The sequence below is a fragment of the Parasteatoda tepidariorum genome, chromosome 7 (genome assembly GCF_043381705.1).
Source record: "Parasteatoda tepidariorum isolate YZ-2023 chromosome 7, CAS_Ptep_4.0, whole genome shotgun sequence".
NCBI classification, from domain to species: Eukaryota; Metazoa; Arthropoda; class Arachnida; order Araneae; family Theridiidae; genus Parasteatoda; species Parasteatoda tepidariorum.
The window spans coordinates 595,869-618,672 of NC_092210.1; the positions used below are offsets into that span (position 1 = coordinate 595,869).

The 22,804-nt window shown below is 30.9% G+C and overlaps 1 protein-coding gene across 2 annotated transcripts in view; it reads left to right on the plus strand.

Moving 5' to 3' along the window:
• Window positions 1-780: 780 nt before the first annotated feature.
• The window catches only part of LOC107448959 (SH3 domain containing GRB2 like, endophilin-B), a 47,635-nt gene continuing 25,611 nt past the window's right edge, over window positions 781-22,804 (plus strand). Inside the window, exons 1-4 of one of the 2 annotated variants that reach the window (XM_016064338.4) lie at window positions 781-1,047; window positions 6,780-6,921; window positions 9,736-9,861; window positions 14,226-14,359. In XM_016064338.4, coding sequence (XP_015919824.1) covers window positions 976-1,047; window positions 6,780-6,921; window positions 9,736-9,861; window positions 14,226-14,359 — 474 coding nt within the window. In that variant the 5' untranslated portion in view covers window positions 781-975. The remainder of the gene's footprint in view (window positions 1,048-6,779; window positions 6,922-9,735; window positions 9,862-14,225; window positions 14,360-22,804) is intronic. The other variant, XM_016064337.4, reaches the window with a different exon arrangement.

Consider the following 22,804-nt stretch of genomic DNA (forward strand, 5'->3'; position numbering starts at 1 on the left):
CCATCTTACGTTGGTGTTAACACTTTTAGTATTGTAAACACAAGTATTGTTAGCATTGTAAACACAAGTAATAAGTAATCAAATACATTGTTTGCAAGAATCTCAAAACACAATGATGCCAAATGCCTTTAACATACAACTGAAACAGTAACCCGGAAATTTAGGCAGTCCCGAGCTTGCAGCGTTCCCTAGTGTAGAAAACCCCATCTATAGAGTAATGACGGCTTTGGTCTCTGACAGAGCCGTGGTGGCTCAGGGGATAGAGCTTTCGCCTTCCAATGAGGTGAACCGAGCTCAAATCGCAGTGATAGCTGGATGATACGAATTTCGCACAGGGCTCACACCGACCATAGTGCTGCCGTAAATTACCTACAGTGGTAGGCGGATCATTGCTTAGAGTCCCCTAGCCGTCAGGCTAACCGTGGATGGTTTTCGTTGTTTTCTTCTCCATGTAACGCAAATGCGGGTTAGTTCCATCAAAAAGTCCTCCGCGAAGGCAAATTTCCCCCAATGCTCGATCCAGGAATTCTCTTGTCTTCTCGATTGGGTTCAAAATTGCAAGGCTACGGTGTTGAACATTAGCAGTTGTAAACCCAAAGAACTTGGTCGACTGCTCAATGACGGTTATAATATAAAAATAAAAAGTCAACACTCCGAAAAAATGCAGTTTCTATGGATTTGGAAGTCTAGAAAAAAATGTCTTTAAAATGACAAAGCTCCCAACTGAGCAATTTCCTCTTTTTTAAAAAGAGGTTTGTACTAAATTGCGGAGTCTTATTTATTAAAGAAATAAGTAGTCAGAAGCGCATCGCTAGAATCAGAATTAATATGTCTAATCATTAAAGTTTAGTAATATGAAAGACTGATCTCTCGATCAAAAAAGAGTAGTATGGTTTGATATTCTATGTCAAATAATTAGATAGAAGTTTCCCAAACTCTCCACATCTTAAATCCTTTCTTAGTTCCAAGTTTATTATGGATTTCAGTATGAAATCTATTAAAGGATTTGCTGCCGATGCAGCTACTGCTTTTAGTCGAGCAGTTCAAGTATGTATACAATAAAAAATATTTTTAAATTTCTAATGAGATTTCTTAATTTTTGACTATTAAACAGGATCGTTTATTTCAAAGATCTTATACTTTAATTATTAAAGAAAATATTTTTCGTCATTGGGCTATTACGATGACTGAAATACATTTCTTTCATGATGATAAATGTTTCCTAAGTATACAAACTTTTTTTTCAAATCTCTTTTCTCTGTATGTGTACTGATCAATAGTCAATTCATCCCCTCTTGTTGTTATTACACGTAAATTTCTTCTTTATTTTCTATTTTATTTAATTATAACTCATGCATCTTAGTAAATTTGAGGTTTTTCTTCTTTTAAACTGCCTTCATGCTTAGATTTCAGATTAGATTGCGAAGTTTTGGTGATAATCAGGAAGTGGTACGTGAGAAACTAAAAAAAGTGATAACAAATAAATAAAAGAACATCACAGAAGGGACAAAGGCTATCCATGATAATTCTTTTGTAAGTACCAACACCAGGCAGTGAAATCTTGATGATTTTAGTAGACATGAACTGGTACTGATATGAGAAAATTCCCTAGAGAAAACAAAATTATTGTGCATATGGAATGACAAAATTTACGAATTAATCAAATCATTTAATTTATAACATATTTAATGAGTTTTGCATGTGTGAAAAAATTAATTTGAAAGTTGCTATCTTTTATTTTTATGCTAATTTGCGTCTTAATACCATTTCTATTAGGACATTTTCTTGTTTAAAGCAAAAAGGCAACAAGAATAAAGCACAAATAAAAGTAAATAAATAGACATAATATAGTTTCAGTTCTATAAACAAGAATCTTCCTCAGTGTCGAAACGTCAAATGAAGGTAGAGAAGTAAAGAGACAAACAAAAGTCAGGTCGTTTAACCTTAGAGGAAATATTAGGGTAGAGATAGCTAACAGGGCTCTGAAAAGTTGTTCAAAAGTGAACTGGTAAAGGGGTTACCTTACCAAAAAATTCATAGTTGGCGGTTGCATCATACAGGAATATTTTGTCACTATTATGGCTGTTGGTCTCAAAATTGTAGCAGCTTAGCATTTATGATCCCTCAACGGGCTATTGTGGAAATGCTTTACTTTAGGAATTGTTAGTACTACATATTTATTTCATTTTTCCCCCTAAAAAATATTGAGTTAAATTTTTAAAACATGTTTTCCTTACATATATACATCAATTGGTCATATACAGGGTATCTGCTCACCTGGAAAGTCATGAGAAATTATGGAAAGTCATAATTTTCAGTATTGAACAAAATTTGTCATGAAATGTTATGATTTTAGCTGTTTTTTTAAAAAAATCATGGAAATCTAATTTTTAACGCCTTAGAATTTACCCCCCCCCCATTTCATGGTGTCCCGAATATCTGAATTTGTAACAAAATCTCCACTCACGGTCATATTTTATTAAAATATAAAATGTTTTTATCATGTTCTGTAAAAATTATGGTGTTCTTTAAAAAAATGAAAGGAAAAAACATCATTTTTAGAGCGAATTATCTTTTAAACTTCTGTGATTTCAGAATTTTTGTTATTATTTTTTTAATTTTATTTTATCAATTGAAAATTCTAGCTGAAGCAAGCCAGTCATTGGCTAATTTAATTTTATTTCGAAATGAGAACAAGAAAATCAGGAGTATTTCTTTTCTTTCTGATGAACAAAAAAAGTATCTTTAGAATATAGTTCTGCACAAATAAAATAAGATATAATTATTTGCTTTTGTATTTTTTTAGCTATTTTATTGCTTCAACTCTTTCTTTACTCTGTTTTTTAAATTTAAAATCTATAAATATGAAGATGCAGAGTATAACAGTTTTGGTTATACCTATCATTTCAATTAATGTTATTATAATGCTTTTTTAAATTTATTGTTGCATTTTTGTGGAGAAAATGGTAACTTTGTTAAGTCATGAAAAATTCTTGGAATTTGTCATGGGAAGTCATAAAAAGTAATGAATTTGAAAATCTAAACTGTAGTAGATACCCTGCATATAAATAACTCTGATTATAATTAATTTTAATCAATGCATAAAATTTTATTGAGATTACGTATAGCAATAAAAAAATAATAAATAGCAGAACAACTAAATTAGCAATTTTTTATCTAAATATATATATACATAAATAATATATATCTATGTCCATCCCTACTCAGGTATACAATTCATCTTTTGCTTAACTTCTTTATGGTTTTAGTTTTATTCTCTGATATTTATTGGTACTATTATTCTGATATTTATTTATTATTTATCTGATTGTATTATCTGATTATTTTTCTGACAAAAACAAAATATTTCGTTTCATTTTTAAAACAAATATTAATATTGATACATGTTTTACAATTTGGGATCCTAATTTGCTTGTTATGCAATAATAATTTATTTTAACCAATTCATAAGTTTAAAATTTTAGTGAGTTACCCTAAAATGATAAAAGTATTTAAACTAAATTAACAAATTTTAGTTTTGTTATTTGTCTCTTGATTTAAATTAGAATTACAAAATTCCACATAAGAATAATATGTACCTAGCTGTTTGACATATTGATAGTTCGTGACTTAATTAACATTTAATATAATTTTTTTTTATAATCAAAAAGAGAAATATTCCTTTTTATGTTCAAAAGTGAAAATAAAATGTATATAATAATAATAAATAGCTACACCTTTGACAACTTATTTTTAAGAAAATACAGTCATGCCAATTAAGTTTTAATTAGTTAATATTTTTCTGAATAATAATTGTAAAAATTTCCTGAATAAATATTAATATTCAAGCAATTGTTCCTATATAATAAAATAATTTTCTAAGTAATAAAAAATTAATATTCCTCAGCTTATAAATTTTATTTAATGAGGAAATTTATTAAAAGATGATTTTATTTTTGATCCAAAAATTTATTAATTGTATTAAAATACAAATTAGAATATCTAATTAAATTCACTTGAAATTGCTTCAAAAAATTCATTTCCACCAAGCATCAATATAAATTACAGAGTAAAAATAAGAAGAGATTTGTTTACAAAATATTGGCGTAAAAATAATGCGCCAAATTCAATGCACGTGCTTCATAAAAAAAAGCAGTATAAATATCCGAAATTTTATATCAATATGAAATTTAACTGTAATGGAATACCTATATATGTTAACTACATTATAATCTATCAATTTAAATAAATGTATAAAAAATAGTAGCTATTTTACAGGTTAAAAAACAATTAAATTCATTTTATAACCTTTCGTGCTGACATATAAATCAGAAATAAATGTTTAATAACGAGTATAAAAGAATAAAAATCTTATTTGTGAAATGTAAAATGTTCTTTTTAAAATTTTTTTCTTCATATCAGTATGTACAGCAGTAAGCGACCATTTTTAATTGAAATTTATAGTTTGAAATACAGCTCAGTAATCCATATCCATAGCAAAAGACTAGGGATAGGGTTTTCTTGACTGAAAATTGTCCGTGAATCACATGACAAAGTTCTCTCTGTGTAAATCACACCTCTAAGGGTTTAATCAATAAGAACAACGAAGTAAGGGGTTTGAACAATGAAGCCCTGTGGCAGAATTTGTTCTAGCTATCTGCGACAAAACTCTCTAGCACTAATATCTTTCTGCAAGATACTTTCAATAATAACAAACATATATGTTATATGAATAATAACCAACAACCAACATATATGTTACTAATTTAAAATAACAAAAGTGCTGTGTTTACTTAAAGAAAACTATATTACTAGAATTTTTTTTTCAATTGAACATGTAATAATTTTTTATTCTACTATTATGGGTGATATTCTCGGATTTTGTTGGGGGGAGGGGATACGCACAAATTATTTCCTTCTTCGCATTTTGTAAATAATCATCACAGTAAAAAATAGAATTAAAAATCATGAAATCCATATAAGTAATTGCCGAAAAAAAAGATCGACAACGAAGTCACGCCAATCGGACTCCTCAAATGCGTGTTTTGTTTCAAGATTAGGTTGTTCTAATAAATAATATTGTATAAAAAACATTGGGCTTAAAAGCTATGGAGAAATCAATAGCAATAACTGCTAAAAATTCAATAGAATCATTACCTTTAAAAGTAAATACTCAAATGCACAATTCGAATTTTACATATTGTTTGAAATGTGTCGGGATATTTAAAAACCGTGTGAAAATCAATATCAATAACTGCCAAAAATTCAATCGAAACATTACTTTGATTTACGATACTATTGGCGTATATTGAGCTCGTCAAAAAGTGATTATCTAAATGTATCATTAAAATATTACATGTAAAATTTTGTAGAAAAAAAAAGTAATTTTTTTACTTTTCAAAAGAAAAGTCTTTCTGCAAGAACTCTCTAATGTTCTGGGACAATGTCGCCGTGTCGCTGCGATTCTGCCTCGGGGATCCTCATTATTAAAAGTTAAAGCATTTCTCCTGGAAATGGAGTTTATCACTCAGAACTAAAGTACGATCAGAAGATCCATTAATTTTAATTTCATTGTAGATGCAACGTCTCATTTAAATCAGCTTAATATTAAACTACAGGGACTATCGCCGTAAATTGAACACGTCAAAAAGTGATTACCTAAATGCATGATTCAATTATTACGTGTAAACTTCTGAAGAAAAGTAATTATTTTCACTTTTCAAAAGAAAAATCTTTCTGCAAGAACTCTATAACATTCTGCGACAATGTGCGATTCTATAACATGCTGCGATTCTGTCACGGGGCAATGAAGTAAGGGGGATCACGGGTCTGTCTAGGCCAAATTTACTACCGCTTAGCGGTACCTTCACAAATTCAACTTTCACAAAATACCTTTTCTTAAAATTTTATTTTTGTATCCTGTAAGAAGCGATAAATTCATATTTTTACCAGATTTTTGTGTTGATTTTTTAATATCACAAATTATGCCTAAATAAGGTACCTCTTAAATAGGTACCTCTCAGAAAAACCTAGACAGACCCCTGAGGAGGTAAGAGACAGGTGTTTCTTACCTACCCCTTACAGGTTTTGGCTGGAATCCCAGGATTTAACAGATTAAATAGTAATTGTAAAAATTTATTAAAATGCAATATAAAAAGTTTTATATTTTGATAAAGTTTTTGCAGGTTTCAGCAATTCAAAATTTCATCAACTTTCATCAAACGTTCATTCTTCCCTTACCAGTATTCTCTTTTTTTTTTATTAGAGCTTTTTAGGTGAATTTTTTTCTTGAAAGTTAAAGTGATTTTTTTATTTTATTTTTATAATGCTGATTTGTAAGAGCAAAATGCGGTTTGAGATTAATTTCAAGAACACGAGACTGAAATTCTGAAATGACTGACTTGCGAAGAATTATTCAATTACCTAGATAAAAACAAGTCAAATGTGCAAAATTCAAAACATTATAAAAGTAATTCCAAAATTGTGATCATTTAAAAGAGTGTTTGCTTGAAAATAGCACTTTCTATTTTAATTTTCTAGACTTACATTTTAATTAAATAAGGCGTGATTATCCAAAAATATATGTTGTTGTATATGTTATCTGAAATTTTTTTAATTGATGTTGATATACACTCTAGATATTTAGCTAAAAAGAAATATCTGTTAATAACATTTCAATTGTAGCTTTTCTAATAAATTGGTAGCAACATATTTTGTTCTTATTGCATAAAAATTGTTCAGTTGTTGATTTTCCTTTAAAATGTACATTTTTTTTTAAGTATACTGAAGAGAAACTTGGTACATCAGAAAAAACTGAACTTGATGCTCATTATGATGGACTGGCTTTACGTGCTGATAGAACAAAACATTGGACTGAAAGACTTGTATCAAGAACTGATGCAGTTCTTCAACCCAATCCAAGTATTTGTTTAAAATTAATAAGAATGTCTGTGTTTAAATCGCTATTCTAGAATTAGAGAGAAAGGATATTAGTGAAGCTTTATTAAATTTAGGAACTTGATTTAGGTTTAAGTTTAACTTAAGCTTTAGAAAGCATCAGGATAACAAAAAAATGCTTACAAAACACATTTTCTCATTAAAATTTGTCTTTTTTTAGAACTTACAGAAAAAGACATGCAGTTAATCATAACATGTCTTTGAACTTTCTTAAATTTTTATGCTTCTATGGAACGTTACTTGGTAGCAGTGGCATACGCAAGGGAGGGGTTTAGGGGTTTAAACACCCCCCTTGAGATTAGACAAAAATAAAAATTTTAGTAGAAATTATGCGAGCTATTATTTTTTAAGGCTATATATTTTTATCTGCCTTATGCCTAATTTTTTTTTCTCACGGTATTTCTCAGAATACTGAAAAAGCATTTACCATAATAGGGTTGTACTTTTGAAACCAAATTCACGTGATACTGTTACGGACTGGTTCCTTTCTGTCCTACCAGTATAGTTTTCGAGACTGGCTGTCATTCGCGAGGTCTTTACGCGATGATTCTGGAATCCTAGACGTTCTGTCGTCTTTGAGACAATTCGAGAATTTTGGAGATGCGGTGAAAAATTATATAAAAGGGGGAACGGAGTACAGTGGAGTTAGTTAGTCAGACTAAGAGTTATCTCTGCCGCTTGTCTTTCGGAGCTTGTCGCTAAATCTGTTTTAATTTATCTCAACAAAAAGTTCATTCAATCGCCGAACCCGTCGTCGCCACTATTTCGACTAGTGAAGAAATCAGTAACAATACCATTGGAGATAAAGTGCTCGTTGAAGTTATTCATTCCAGCTCGAAACTTTGAGATCGTAGCATAGCGGATATTTCTGTGCCAATATATATATATATTTGCTGTTCTTGGATCTTTAGGATTTAACAATTTTTAACACAAGAATTTAGCAATTTTTAATTATTTTGAGAAAAAATCACGATCTGAAATTAGTGAGGTGACAGCATCTAATACCAATGTAAGTTTTTCTGTTGTACAGAAATGTGATACTTCCGTTGAAGAAAATGTTTCTAGCATAACAAAATCTGATGAATGTGAAAGTGGCCCTCAAAGTGTTACTTTCCACCCATATGACATTAAACTTTTTTCAGAAAATATTACATTATGTTCTTAAACTTAAAAAATCAAATCAAAATTTAACTAAACAATGTTGTCTAAATAAAAAGTCAAAATTGTCTAGCTGTCTAAATTAGGGAAATAATAGTGCTTTATTACTGACTCGAATTTCTTTTAGTAGTTTCAGAAAATTATGAACACCCCCCTTGAAAAAATTCTGCGTACGCCACTGCTTGGTAGAGATGAGTTCAGACTGGCTTTTGGAAATTGAAGAGTTTCATTCTGAGCCTGAGATATGCACCTGATAAAGGCCTAATTTTACTTTCTTGCCACTTGGCCTTTGGTGTTTAAACGAGGTGTTTTTTTATTACTGTTTTTTAAATCCCAAAATTTTTTGTACTTAATTATTACGACATAATTTGTTATATTGTGTGCATCATTGACGAGGTATCCTCAAGAAAAATCATGACGACTTAAAACTATCTTTAATAATCCAAAAATAACACATAAGTATCACAAAACAACATGAGCGAATAGGTAACGGAAGAATAGAAACGGATATCAATTAGTTAAGTCTTTATATACTCTCTGTGGATCGGGAATCAGCACTGCTGTTTTGCAACTAAAGACTGTCGTCATGAATTCGTTAGTGATGATGGAAAGTGGAGTCGGCTGATATCGCAACATAATGAATTATTCCTGCATTTATTTATCATTTTTTGTTTCAACGATATCACTGTTTTTTCAATCGACTTTTTTTAAACAGTTATTGCTGCTAATATTCACATGGTTTTTTAAAACAATATTTTTAACATGGTGCTTAGCGTTTTTAAGAAGGGCTTATTTTAAATTTTTGCTTTTGAAAGTCCTTAAAGGCACTTTTTTTCATTTAGTGTTTTTAAAAAGTACTTAATTTTTCCTTTTCCACTATGAGATATATTTTTTTTACCATATCGATTTTCACCGCGAATCTTGCAAAAAGTGGGGCTTTCACTTTGTTCCATCCAAAATTTTCACAATTCATTCAACCAAAATCCATTTCGCGTACCGTCCGCCTGTAACGTATGAAAGCACTAATCATTTTTCATGCTCTATGAAATTCTTCCAGGTCTGCATGTGTGTATACTTTTTTTTTAGTTTGCGTTGATTTGCTAAGTGCAAAAAGGAAGAATATGTATATTGATAATATATAATTTTTTTATGTGTTGTTAAGAAAAAAATTTATTAGGTGAAATATTTTTTTCTTTCTCTCTTTTAATTTTGTAAAAGTAACTTTTGTAAGTACAAATGACAGTCTTTTAAATATCTGTACAAAATGTACAAAGAGAAATATGTACAAAAAGAAAAAAAAAAGTACTAAAAGAATTCCTATAATTTCCTTCTCCTGCAATTTCTGAAAGTTTTTTTTAAGTATTGTACTTAAATTATTGTACTTGAAAGTGATATATGATCAGTTTTCTAACCTTTTCTTCTCTAGCTTACAAAATTAATGTGCCCTAAGCTCCAAATAATTCTTATTTGGTTTGGGTTTTTGTGTTTATATTTTTTTAAAATAAAATAAATTTATTTATTTTTTTATTAATAGAAAGAAAATATATTTTTAAAAATGTTGTTTCTCTTTTTATATATTATTTTTGGAAAAAAAAATTGAAAGCATTTTGTCTTTTCTAGATACCCGTGTAGAAGATTACTTTTTTGAGAAACTTGATAAGCGAAGAGAGCATCCATCAAATTTAGATTTACTGGGACAAGATATGATTGATGCTGGTGCTGATTTAGGATCCGGAACCCCTTATGGTAAAAACTTTTCTGAAAAATACATTTTGTTTCAAGAAAACACTATATGCAGGGATCTGTCCAGGGTAAATTTACTAGCATTTAGCAGTACCTTCACAAATTCCACTTTGGGAAAAACGGTAGTTTCACAAAATATTTTTAAAAAGGAAAGTTTTCATACAAACCCTGTTCTCGTTGCAATCTATGGAAAAGAGGAGTTTTTCTGCCAGCTGTCTTTTATGAAAAGGTAGCACATATTTAGTCAGATAGTGCAATGTGGTAAGCCTAACAGGTCGCTTACACCATATCAAAGTGAGCTTTTTTTGCTGAGTTTTTTAAAATGAAAGGATGAGGTTCTCCCTCTATAAACTGTACAGGAAGTCGAAATTCAAACATTATTTTAAACATTTGAACATTATCTTAAACACTATTGTAAATTTATTTGAACAGACATTTATATGAAAATTTTTTTCTCTGTGAAACTTTTTTCTGTATGACCTAGTCGAAAATATTCTCATAATAAAAATGACTTTTTACTGTTAAATGCATGTTTTTATTAAATTCGAATTGAAATTTAGCTACGGACAGTGATTTTAAATTTGGATACAATTTTGAGGCCAAAGTTTTACAATAGCAAAATTATTTTTGAATATGTGAGGAAAAATATATAGAAACTTACCGATCATAAATGAATTTTATTTGTAGTGACAATTTTTAAAAATATTTTCTTACTTTACATATTTATGTGATGGTTTTTTAACATAATTTTTAATTTCCACTAATCATGTCACAAATATCAGCTGTTCCTTTTTTACTCAAGTTTTTCCAACAATTAAAACTAGTATAGTTACCCCAATATAGTTCATACAAGAGCACTGTAATTGTTTCCTCTTAATATATTGTGTATAATACGTACAAGGAAAACACAGGGGATTTTTTTTTCTAGATTTGAGTTGTAGCCCTGTGTAAAATTTAATGCTCAAACTATTCCTTTTCATGTCTTGAAATGTGTGAGTGATTCTGCTTATGGAAAATAGCAAGTCAAATACTCCAAGAAGGTACACGAATAATTAGCTATGTTCCCTAGGATGTCTAATTTTGAAGCATTAAAAAAAGCCCAACTGTTGATTTATGCAAGCAAAATTATAGCCAAACTTTAAATATATAATTTTAAAAATTCTTTTTTATTTATAGCTGAACAAGACAGTTATAGTTAGTTATAGAAAGCTGTAGAAAGAATGAGATAATTCTAAGTACAAACAATATCATTATTTTTCCTTGATTCCTTGATTTTCCCTTGGCAAACCTAATTAAAATTCTTGATCATTCAAATGTAACCCTTTTTGTTTTGCAATTCTTTGTTTTGTCTATCAGTTGGTAGATTAATTATAAATGTGAATAATAGTAGACAGATGAAGAGGTAGAGAATTCATCTTTAAAGTGGGATCCGCTTTTAGTAAATAGAGACCCAAAAATATGGAAGTCCTAGACAATAAGGCCCATAGTTTTCAAAATCTGGCACAATCAATTGCTCTCTATGTAAGTATTTAATTTACGAATGTTTGATCATATTTTCTGTTTAGGAAAATAATTTAATTTATAAATATTAAATTATTATTCTACTTATTCGGTAATAGTTAGTGTAGTGTATCTACCACTACAAAAATGTAATTCCAATTCACTAGTATATAAGACATGTTAACACGATTTTATGTTACTTTTCATAGATACTTTTGGGGGTACTTTTCATAGATGAAGGTTGACATTGTCGATATTTCTCCCCACATTGTTGACCTTCTGACGTGATGTGAACACGCCTACCTAGGCAGAAATGCTCACTAGATTTGAACTCTCCTACTTCAATGGATGGTCCACATTGAACACTTGAGTTGCTACTTGTCACTGCGACATAGTCCTCCTTGCGCCGTTGCTACTCTGTCTCGATCACAGACAATGTCGGCCTGTATACACTCGACTGCTAAAGACAACACAGGAACGACCACGGCCGTGAACTTTACAGCTCTCACGATCAGCACTCAAAAGTACGGTGATCTTAATACAGCTCTCCCAGCTTCTCACAAAACAGCAATGAATCATCTAGTGGTATCCGTTCATCGAATTCTATCACATGTATAATTCTGGTGGGGTAGGACTGTAATGTATCTACCAGTACAAAAATGTAATTCCAATTCAGTAGTATATAAGACGTGTTAACTAGATTCTATTTTGGGGTACCTTTTCATAGACGAAGATTGACATTGTTGATATCTACTCTCCCCACAGTTTGCTCTAAACAAATATGCATAGGTAGTGTGAAAATAGTAAATAAGATTTTATACTCTTCCACACTTTAACAACTAGCATTAAAACTCTAACAATGACATCTTATAATCTTATAATGACATATGTTACTCAATATGTTGTCCTTGTTTTATGTTGTGTTTAGAGTTGATAGTATTATTATAATTATTTAAAAAAAAAAATGTAATTTCAGCATTTTCTTATCTATGCTAAAAGTTGCAGAGGGGATGTAACAAAAAAAAATTATGACTCAGGGATGTGTATTCTACATCAAGAAAAATAGCAAAATAGTGCTTGAGCAGATTTATGTTTGCAAAATTAAACCAAATTTTTAAAAAAATAAAATATATATATTGTTGTTTTTACATAATGACATTTGATCAGCTCTAATTAAAAGCTATGGATACAAATGTAACTTTTCCTTTATTTGGAAACTCTTTGTTTTGTCTTGCAATAAATAAGATCATTATAAATTTGTAATTAGGGCCAGGATACCCTGGTTGGTAGGGCACTGGGCCCGTGTCCAAGAGGTCGTGGGTTCAATCTCTGCCGGCCGAAGACTCTCTGTGTAGTAAATGGTGACTGATGCATGTTAAATCTATCGAGTCGCAAAGTCCTCCATGTTCCCATAACAAATCAATATCTCTGAGGGTACTGATCCAGGAGTTTCCTTGTCTTCTGGTCTGGTTCAAAATTACAAGGCTACAGAGTTGAACATTAGTAGTTGTCAATCCAAAATTGGGTCGGCTGTTCAATGACGGATATTAAAAAAACGAAAAAACATTTTAATTAAAGAGGTGGAGAATTCATCTGCTTTACATCACAAATCATTTTTTATTTTATTCATTTTTTTTTTAATTTTAAAAACTTGCTTTTCTCTAGTTTTTTTTTTTTGCGTCTGGAGTATCATTATTTCACATAGAATTTTTTAATTTTTGAAAATGTAAAATGTTGCTAGTTATTTGTGTTATTTTTAATTTGAGCCCATTTTAGTAGCTGCCCCCAAATTTGGAAGATTGTGTCCTAAGAACCTATAGTTTCTGAAGTCTGTCAAAATCACTGATTTTGTAATACTCTTTTTCAAATTTTCAATTGTTAATAAAATATTTCTTTTCATCCTCTCAAGTTCAAATACATTTTTTTCAACTTGTAGTGGATGACACTTGATGTGAATACAGTTTTTTTTGAAATATTAATTCATTAATTAAATAGGGATGAGTGAAAAACGAAATGGAATTTTCCGATTGGTTATGCGTTAGTCATTGTTTTAAATTTTACTATAAGCGATTCAGTTTTTCACATATTTTAAAGATAACACCAGTGATAATTTTTAACTTTTAGCTCTATTTGAACAAAACAATAGTTTATTGCCCACATTTAAATATTTAATTTTATATTCTCTGTTTCAGATAAATTCAATAAAGACCATTCACCAAATTTATACTTTTATAGTTTTCTGGTACCACACGTCTTGTTTTTTCATTCTATTAATTCCTACTCAGGGGTTTGTCCAGGCTGAATTTACTACCGTTTAGCGGTTCCTTCTCAAATTCAACTTTAGGAAAAACGGTTTCACAAAATACTTTATCTTAAAATTTTATTTTTGTGTCTCTTAAGAAACAATAAATCCACATTTTTGTGTTGGTTTTTTATATATCTTGTATATAAAAAACCATCATCTTTTTATATATCTTTTTTATACATCTTTTTTTTAAAATTCCTGCTATTAGTTCACACTCGCTCTCTATATATTTATATATCTTGTTCAAAATTTCAATTGTTAATAAAATACTTTATATTCATCCACTCAAGTTCAAATACATTTCTGTTTAAACTTGTAGTAGATGACACTTGATGTTAATAACAGTTTTTTTTCAAATATTAATTCATTCATTAAATTTAATTAATTAATATTAGTTTTTTATGGGAGAAAAAGTTGCAATTATTTAATAAAAAGTTACTAAAATAAAATTTTTCTTTGTTGACCAAAGTAGGAACTGACTTTAAATTGTCTCTTTCCTTTTTAATATTCTTTGAAATATTTTTATTGTGAAATAAATAATCATTTGCATCTGTATGAACAGGTACAGCTTTAATAAAGATTGGACAAGCTCAGCAAAGACTTGGGGCTGCAGAGAGGGAGTTTGTTCGTGCATCCATGACAACATTTGTGAGTCCACTCAAGAGGTTTTTGGAAGGGGATATGAAGACTATTGTCGTAAGTGTGTCTCTGTTTCATTTCAATCCTGACTCAATCCTTATCACTCATTCCTAATGTAAACAGAGTTCTTGCAGAAAGTTTTTTTCCTTTTAGAAAGAAAAAAATTTCGGTTTTCTTTAATGCAGTAATTATGCACGTAAAATTTGAATTGCCTATTAAAATAATCACTTTTTGTTGCGTTCATGGGTGCAGCAGGGTTCTTTCAGAAAGATATTAGAGCTAGATAGTTCTGTTGCAGAAAGCCTGAAAAAATTCTCCAACAGGTTATTAAGTTCATTTTTATCCCATCTATGGTTGCACAGTTTATTAATTTTAAAAGATTATTAATATTTAATTGTAACCGAGGATTTAAAAAAAAGAAAGAAATATATATTAATTTTGTTTATTCTTAATCAATTTTACAGATTATATTCTTATACAATTTTAAAAATTATAAAACTTTCAAGTTTTCAAACATGTATATCAAGCACATTATCATTGTGTAATGTTTCTTATTACATTTATTATTTATTATTAACATTGTGTCATCTTGACTCAATACTTCTAAAATAATACTTCTAAGTTCTTTTTTTACCCATCTATGGTTGCACAATTTATTAATTTTAAAAGATTATTAATATTTAATTGTAACCAAGGATTTAAAAAAAGAAGGAAATAGATATTAATTGTGTTTATTTTTAATCAATTTTACATATTCTATTAATATACAATTTCAAATTTTTTTAAATCTTTATATCAAATTTTTAAATCTTTATATCAAATACATTAACATTGTGTAATATTTCTTATTACATTTATTATTTATTATTTTCATTGCGTCATCTTGACTCAATGCTTCTAAAATAATACTTCCTAATTTCTTTTATTACCCATCAACAGTTGCACAATTTATTTATTTTAAAAGAATTATTAATATTTAATTGTAACCAGGGATTTAAAAAATAAAATAAAAAGAAAAAGATATTAATTGTGTATATTTTTACTCAACTAGGAGAGCTAATCCAACCCTAATGATTGGTTCGCATTAATTGCTGTTTCTTGGCAACAGTTGAAATAATTCAACTAAAGATATATGTAGTAAAAAGAACACTTGTCCAGCCACCAAATATTTCCCTTATGATACTATTAAGATCTATTAGTGAACATATATACTTTTATGACTTATATTAATTTTATGCTGATGGCAACCAAACTAATATGAAAATTATTGTGGGAAAACTGGATCCTACCATGTGAATTTTCCAACCAATAAAAAAGTACGCTGACAACAATGGAAAACTACGACACCATCAATAGATTTTTATATATACTATAGATTTTATGTATATCTAATAGATTTTATATATTATAAAAAAAACATCGCAAAAAAAAAAAAATTAAATAAATAAAAGGTATGTATCTTCAAGGATGAGATTTTTCTGCTTTTTTAGCGGATTTCCGCTTTTGTCTAACAAATTAAAGTTTTTTTTTTAAATCAAAAACTCTGATTCTCTAAAATTTTCGTTTTTTTTTAATTTTATAAATATTCTGCTTTTTCTGAAAATTAAGTGGTTAAAATAAAATAATTTTTTTCGAAGATAAACAAAAAATTCAAGCAACTTAGCTGCAAACCCTGCGCCATTTTTCTTATTTTAGTTATTTTCTCCACTTTTAAGCACAGAAAATAAGATTTTCTGCATTATTGCCCCCGGCCGCCAGATAGCTTGTACTTTCGTAATTCAGGCGTCGCTGCTTCCTGTTTATTGACAAGAAGCAAACGAAATAATAATAATAAATAAAAAAATAGCGGTGGATTTGCGGTGAAAATATTTATTTGCCAATTTTGTAAATTTTTATTAAGGTTAAACGAAAACAATACAAACAAGCCTTTTAGAAATCCCAAGCCCAGAATCTGCTAATATCTGGATCTTATTCACGCGATTTTAATATCAAACATCGATTTTCGTATTTACCTGATTTAAAAGTTGTGATTCTTATTCACGCAATTTAAATATCGTACATTGCTAATCTTATTTACGAGATTTAAAAATCCAATATCGCGATATGTATTTGTGCATTTTCAAAAATCGCGATTTTATTACCAAAGATCGATTTTCATATTTAGCTGATAAAAATTATGCATCATGATTCTTATTTACGCTATCTAAAAATGACATCATGATTTATTGTATTTTCGTACTTTTGAACTCTAATATAGAGTTTCATATTCACAAGATTTAAAATCCACGCATCAGGATTTATATTTGTTAAGTTTAAAATTAATCATCAGAATTTATATTCACATAGTTTAAAAGTCGCACTTTTTTGGTCAAATTTTTGGATATTCTGTATATATATATAAAAACACAGTTGGACCTCTATTTACCGAAGTTTTTAAATCCCGATAATAAGTTCGTTGTATGGAAAATTCACTAAATCACCTTTTGAAATACTTAAACAACACAAAACAAGTTTTAAATTCTTAAGCCCTAGACATAATTAAAATAGCAATTGATACACCTTTATCTTGTAAACTAGTATCTACTATTTATTTTATAAATATTTACCATAAAAGAAATCTGCATGGAAAGCAAGAATAGAGCAAAACATTATCCAGTGTTACACTATCACGCTACATACATTTTCAAGTAAAAAAGAAAAAGAATCTAAATTTATGTATAAAATTATAGCTGCATTTATTATAAAAGTAATTTTAAACATGGTACATTACCACATTCGTTCTTAAGTTTAACTGCTACTGATAAAATTCGTTAATTTTGTCCAAGTTTTTCGTTCGAAATGAAAACAAAAAGGGAAAGGGAATTTACTGCTTTCTTCAAAAGTTAAGTGGCTTTGAAAATCAATTCAAGATCATTTTCCCCATAAAATGCGCTAACAATTTTGAAATGTTCTGAAATATTTTGGGAAATAGGGATGGATTTTAAAGAAAAGTTCGTTAAATCGAAAATTCACTTTGCTATTTGAAAGTTATTTATGAAGAAATGTTCAAAATGTTCTTAGTTCCTCGAAAAAAATCGTAAAATGGAAGTGCGTTAAATAGAAGTCCCACTGTATATTCATTCTTGGATTTCCTCTTTTTTACTACTCTCATTCCTGCTAACTTGTATCCACCCCCAACTTTAAGAAAGATCATAAGCTAGAAATCCGCTTCGCGCCTTGGCAATTGTAATTGGAGCGAAAAGATAAGGAAGTATCCCCTTTTCCTTTCCCCAACCCCTTTAAAAATAACTGATTGATTCCTCCTAAGCAGCTTCAGTAGAAATGATAAGCGGAAGAGGTTGGGTACATCCTCTTTTAAAGTTTTTACTCCTCTCTTTTCAAGCTGAGTCATATTGTGTAATTTCCATTGAACGAGAGGGCATTCTACTCACTAAAATTCCACCCCCGAAGATTGTGAAAGTAAAAATCGTTTCCGCTCAGCTCATTCCTTCTTGAGAATTTTTTTTTGATACACGCTTAGTTATTTCTTATTCCTGTTATTAGTTATTATTAGTTGTTTCGTTATTATTTTTCCTCATACTATCCCTGTTAACATTTACTTTCTTCATCAACGTAATGGCTTCAAGAAAGAATAGGAGTTGCACTGCCAGCTTAAAGCTGTCTGTTATTAAACGAGCTGAAGAAATTGGCAATCGAGCAGCGGGCCGAGAGTTTGAGATAGAGGAACGCTGCATCCGTCGATGGAGAAAAGAAAAGCCAATTATAGAAAAAATGCCTAGAAATAAAAGAGCCAGGAGAAGCGGAATTACCAAGTATCCAGAACTGGAACACAAACTGAAGGAATGGGTGCTAAGTGAAAGAGAAAAAGGGCATGTGGTTTCAACCGTTAGGATGAGACTGCGGGCAAAATTAATTGCTCAAAATATGGGTATCTCCGCATTTACTGCCTACCCTTCATGGTGTTTTCGCTTCATGAAGCGCCGGAATTTGTCCATAAGAGCAAGGACAACAGTGGGGCAATCTTTGCCCGTTGACTAGGAAATACAAAGAGACAACTTCGTAGATTTTGTACAAAATATTGTGAGGGGGTCTAACCTCACTCCTAATCAAATAATATACATGGATGAAGTGCCTCTTACATTTGATTGTCCCCCTTCACGCACTGTCAGCAAAACAGGCAAGCAAACTGTTTCAATTGAAACAACAGACCACGAGAAATCGAGCTTCACTTGTGTGTTGGCCTGCTCAGCCAGCGGGGAGAAACTGAAACCCCTCGTTATCTTTAAACGAAAAACTATTCCAAAGGGCAATTTCCCTAAGGAAATAGCTGTTTATGCTAACGAAAAGGGGTGGAGGAATGAAAATATGATGTTGCAGTGGTTAGATGTTGTTTATAGACTCCGAAAGGGCTCCTTTTTTTCACCAAAGTCATTACTCATCATGGACTCACTGACTGCTTATAGGGTGGAAACAATGAAAAAAAATTTGATAAACTGTTGACTGATATAGCCATCATCCGAGGGGGGTTGGCAAAAAAATTGCAACCCCTTGATATCACAGTAAACTGGGTGTTTAAAAATGAAGTTCGTAAAATATGGGAGAAATGGATGTGTGAGGAAGAAGGGCTTCATACATATACCGCTAGCGCAGTGGTCTGCAAAGTGCGGCTCCAGAGCCGCATGTGGCTCTTTTGCTCCTTAAGGGCGGCTCTGGCACAAATATCCACGGAAAACACAATAATATTTTCATTAAAAAAACTTGGTAAGAAAAAAATTACATCTTAATTTGATAAATTAATCCGAAGGGCTATTTCGGGATTTTAAGAACAAAGCAGATATTCTGGAAAGAATTAAAGAGGTACCATTGTCTGCCAAAACCACTAAAGATTGAGCAATTAAAATGTGTTCGAATATAACCACCCAACATATCGAAGATCTGAAATTGGTTTCGGCTTTATCAATAGCAGTTGACGAGTCTTGTGACATAAATGATACAGTGCAAGTTTCACTTTTTGTAAGGTTTATGTTTCGTTCAGGCCCTAAAGAAGAAATTTTACGATTATTGCAACTCAAAGGTCAGACGCTTGGAGAAGATATAGCAAATGCTGTAATTGAGTGTATGGATAAACATCATATTCCCCTCGATAAAATTGTGTCGATTTCAACAGATGGGGCCAAAGTATGACCGGTGTAAGAAAAGGGTTTGTTGCTATTTTGAAAGAAAAAATTAATCAGGAGATACTTGTTTACCATTGTATCATTCACCAAGAAGGGCTTATTACGCAAACATTTTCGGATGAAATTTGTAAAGTTATGGAATTAGTGATTACCATTATCAATTCTATTTTAGCTAAAGCTCCTAATCATCGCCAATTCAAAGAGTTTTTTATTTGAAATGGAGAGTGAGTACGCTGATCTTTTCCTTCATAGCAAGGTACGTTGGTTATCAAGAGGGAACGTTTTAAAACGTTTTGCGTCCCTTTTTCCGGAAATTAAAGCATTTCTCCTATCCAGAACTAACAGACGATCAGTGGATCCAAAACTTTTATTTCATGGTAGACGTTATGTCTCATCTAAATCAGCTTAATCGTAAACTACAAGGGAAAGGAAACTTAATTTTTTCGATGTTAGAAGAAGTAATAACATTTGAAAACAATTTATCCATTTTTGCTCAGGATTTTGAAAGGGAGACATTGTTTCACTTTCCGAGCCTGCTGAAGCATCGCAAAGAGAATAATTCCTCTATCAATAAACACCATTTTAAAACAATAATTTTAAATATGAGGGAAGCATTTCTCAGCAGGTTTCAGGAATTTGAAAACAGCAGAGCAACTTTAGCATTTGTCAAAAATCCTTTTAATGCTACGGAAACAGAGTTGAAATTTTCTCTTTTTGAAATTGACATTTGTAGCTTTGAAATACAATTGCTGGATTTAAAAAACAAGGAGATGGCACTCTAAATTCGAACGTCTTTGTGTTGAATTGGAAATATTGGAGAAGAAAAAATTTGATCTTAGTTCACAGCACAAGTGGTCTGCTTTAAATCACCTGGAGAAGGAAGATCATTTTCAATGCTTGGAATACAGGGTTCCCACGGTCCTTGAGAGTCCTTGAAAGTCCTTGAATTCTTTTTTGCTAAATTTAGGTCCTTGAAAGTGCTTGAAAAACGTCTTAGATCCCTGAAAAACTTGATAGGTCCTTGAATTTGTCCAATACTGCCGACGGCCCTTTTTATAAAACACCCGCGGATCTTTCTCGTTCTTTCTGTTTTGTTCCCGAGCTCTCTCACGTGGTTTTTAACGCCACCGTTTCTAACCGGGCCTAGCGTCTTGGTGTCTGCCAAGCGCGCGGAGCACAGCAGACAATCAATGCGTTCGGGGCGAGACTCCACTTCATCTTCTGTCGCATATGCTTAGATCTTCTTTTTTCTTATCGAAACTGGAATACTCTCGAATTTCGTAACAATATGTACCTTGTAGTTTTCAATAAATTTGCCGTTTTACCATCCGCACTTGTCCTTACGTTTGCGTCATTTCAAAACTTTATTGTAAAGCGTATTCGCAAAGGCACGGCTTCGTATTTGTGTTATGTAGTTTAGACTAGTTATGCCTGGGAAGTGCTATTTTAATCCCCAATGGATGGATAATCAAGCTTATAAAGAATGGATTTTATCGATGCCCGAAAAGAAGTTCAGAGCCAAGTGCCGATTATGCATGAAGGAGATCGATATCGCGAAAATGGAAGAATCTGCTCTGAAATCACACATGAAAGAAAGGTAAAACAAAAAAGCAGTCTCATGCCCTGAGTTCTCTTTTTCCAAAGACATCAACATCTAATTCATCTGGTGTAAATACTCCTTCAACATCGTGTGCCCCATGTGAAACAGAAACTTTAGTGGCCGAGGTAACATTGTCTTCTTATCTGGTCAAAAGGAATGTGCTTGATGCTGAAATTCTCTGGAGTCTGAAGTGCATCACTAGTAATTATTCATGTAACTCCTGTGAAGGGATTAGTAAATTGTTCTCCAAAATGTTTGCTGATAGCTGTATAGCGAGACAATTTTTTTGTAGTGCCACAAAGTGAGCCTATTTGGGCTCCTTTGGATTGGCACTATACTTCAAAGGGATTCTTATAAATGAGCTGAAGAATGTTGATTGCTACACTGTACTCTTTGATGAGACGTTAAATCAGTCTCTACAATCTAAGCAGATGGACATTATGGTAAGGAATTGATAATAAAGTTTGCACTAAGTATCTTACCTCCCAATTTATGGGTCATGGAACTGCAGAAAATATTTTGTCCTCTTTTTACAAATGCATGGATGATGGTTAAAAGCTCTCTAAAATACTTCAATTATCCATGGATGGACCCTATGTCAATTGGAAATTCTATTAGAAGCTTCAGTGTGAATTAAAAGAGAAATATTCCCACCAGGTCATATTCATTGGCAGTTGTGGATTACACATAACGAATAATGCTTTTAAACATGGTGAAAATGGGATATGTTCCTTCTAATTTTTATTTTCAGAAAGAATTGTTGCTGCATAACATTTAGAGAAGGTTGTGTAAATTATGGATGAATAATTTCAGAAACGATGTTTAATAGAGGAGAGGAGGGGGTTATGGAATAGTCATGGAATATGGAATACCTAAGATTTAGCTCTGTCTTTCATGCAGCCTTCACATGGAAATACACAGGATTAAAGGATTTCACCATTAACACCTCATTACCATTAGTTATAGATTGTGCTGAAAATGATTTTGTGAATTAATATGTAAAACCAGTAGGGTTGTTTTTAAAAAAATATAAATTTTAGTCCATAATACATATACTCTCTTCTCTCTATATAGGCAAAGCATTTAGGTATTATATTTGAAATTAATTATTGCCACAACAAGCATTGTTGCTTCTAGTAAAATAGAAGAGAATAATTTTTAAAATTGGTCTTAGATTAAGGTCCTTGAAAATTTTGTTGAGGTCCTTGAAAAGTCCTGGAAAGTCCTTGAGTTTCAATCTCATCATAGAGTGGGAACCCTGGAATAGTATTCCTGACTCTTATGATCAGCTGAAAAATCTCGCGTTTGCTGTTCTTTCCCTTTTCGGTTCTACATATGTATGCGAACAATCTTTTTCAAGCATGAACATTATCAAGAGGAAACTGAGAAGTCGTCTTATTGATGAGAACTTGGAATCACGCTTAAAATTAAAAACAACAACATACAAACCTGACATATTCAAACTTTCCAAGGAGATGCAAGCACATTGTTTGCATTAATAAATATTTATTAAGTATGAAATTTAGTTTTATTTAGTGTACTACTTATTTAGCGCAATAAAAGTTTACTAAACAAGCAGATTTGGCTCCCAATTTTTTAAAAAATTGTTGTAATGTTCATATTTGGCTCTTTGGCTAATAAATTTGCCGACCACTGCGCTAGCGGAAAGATGAAGCGAGCTAGCTATGAAATGATAACAAAGTGGGTAGTAGATTCTTAGGCTGC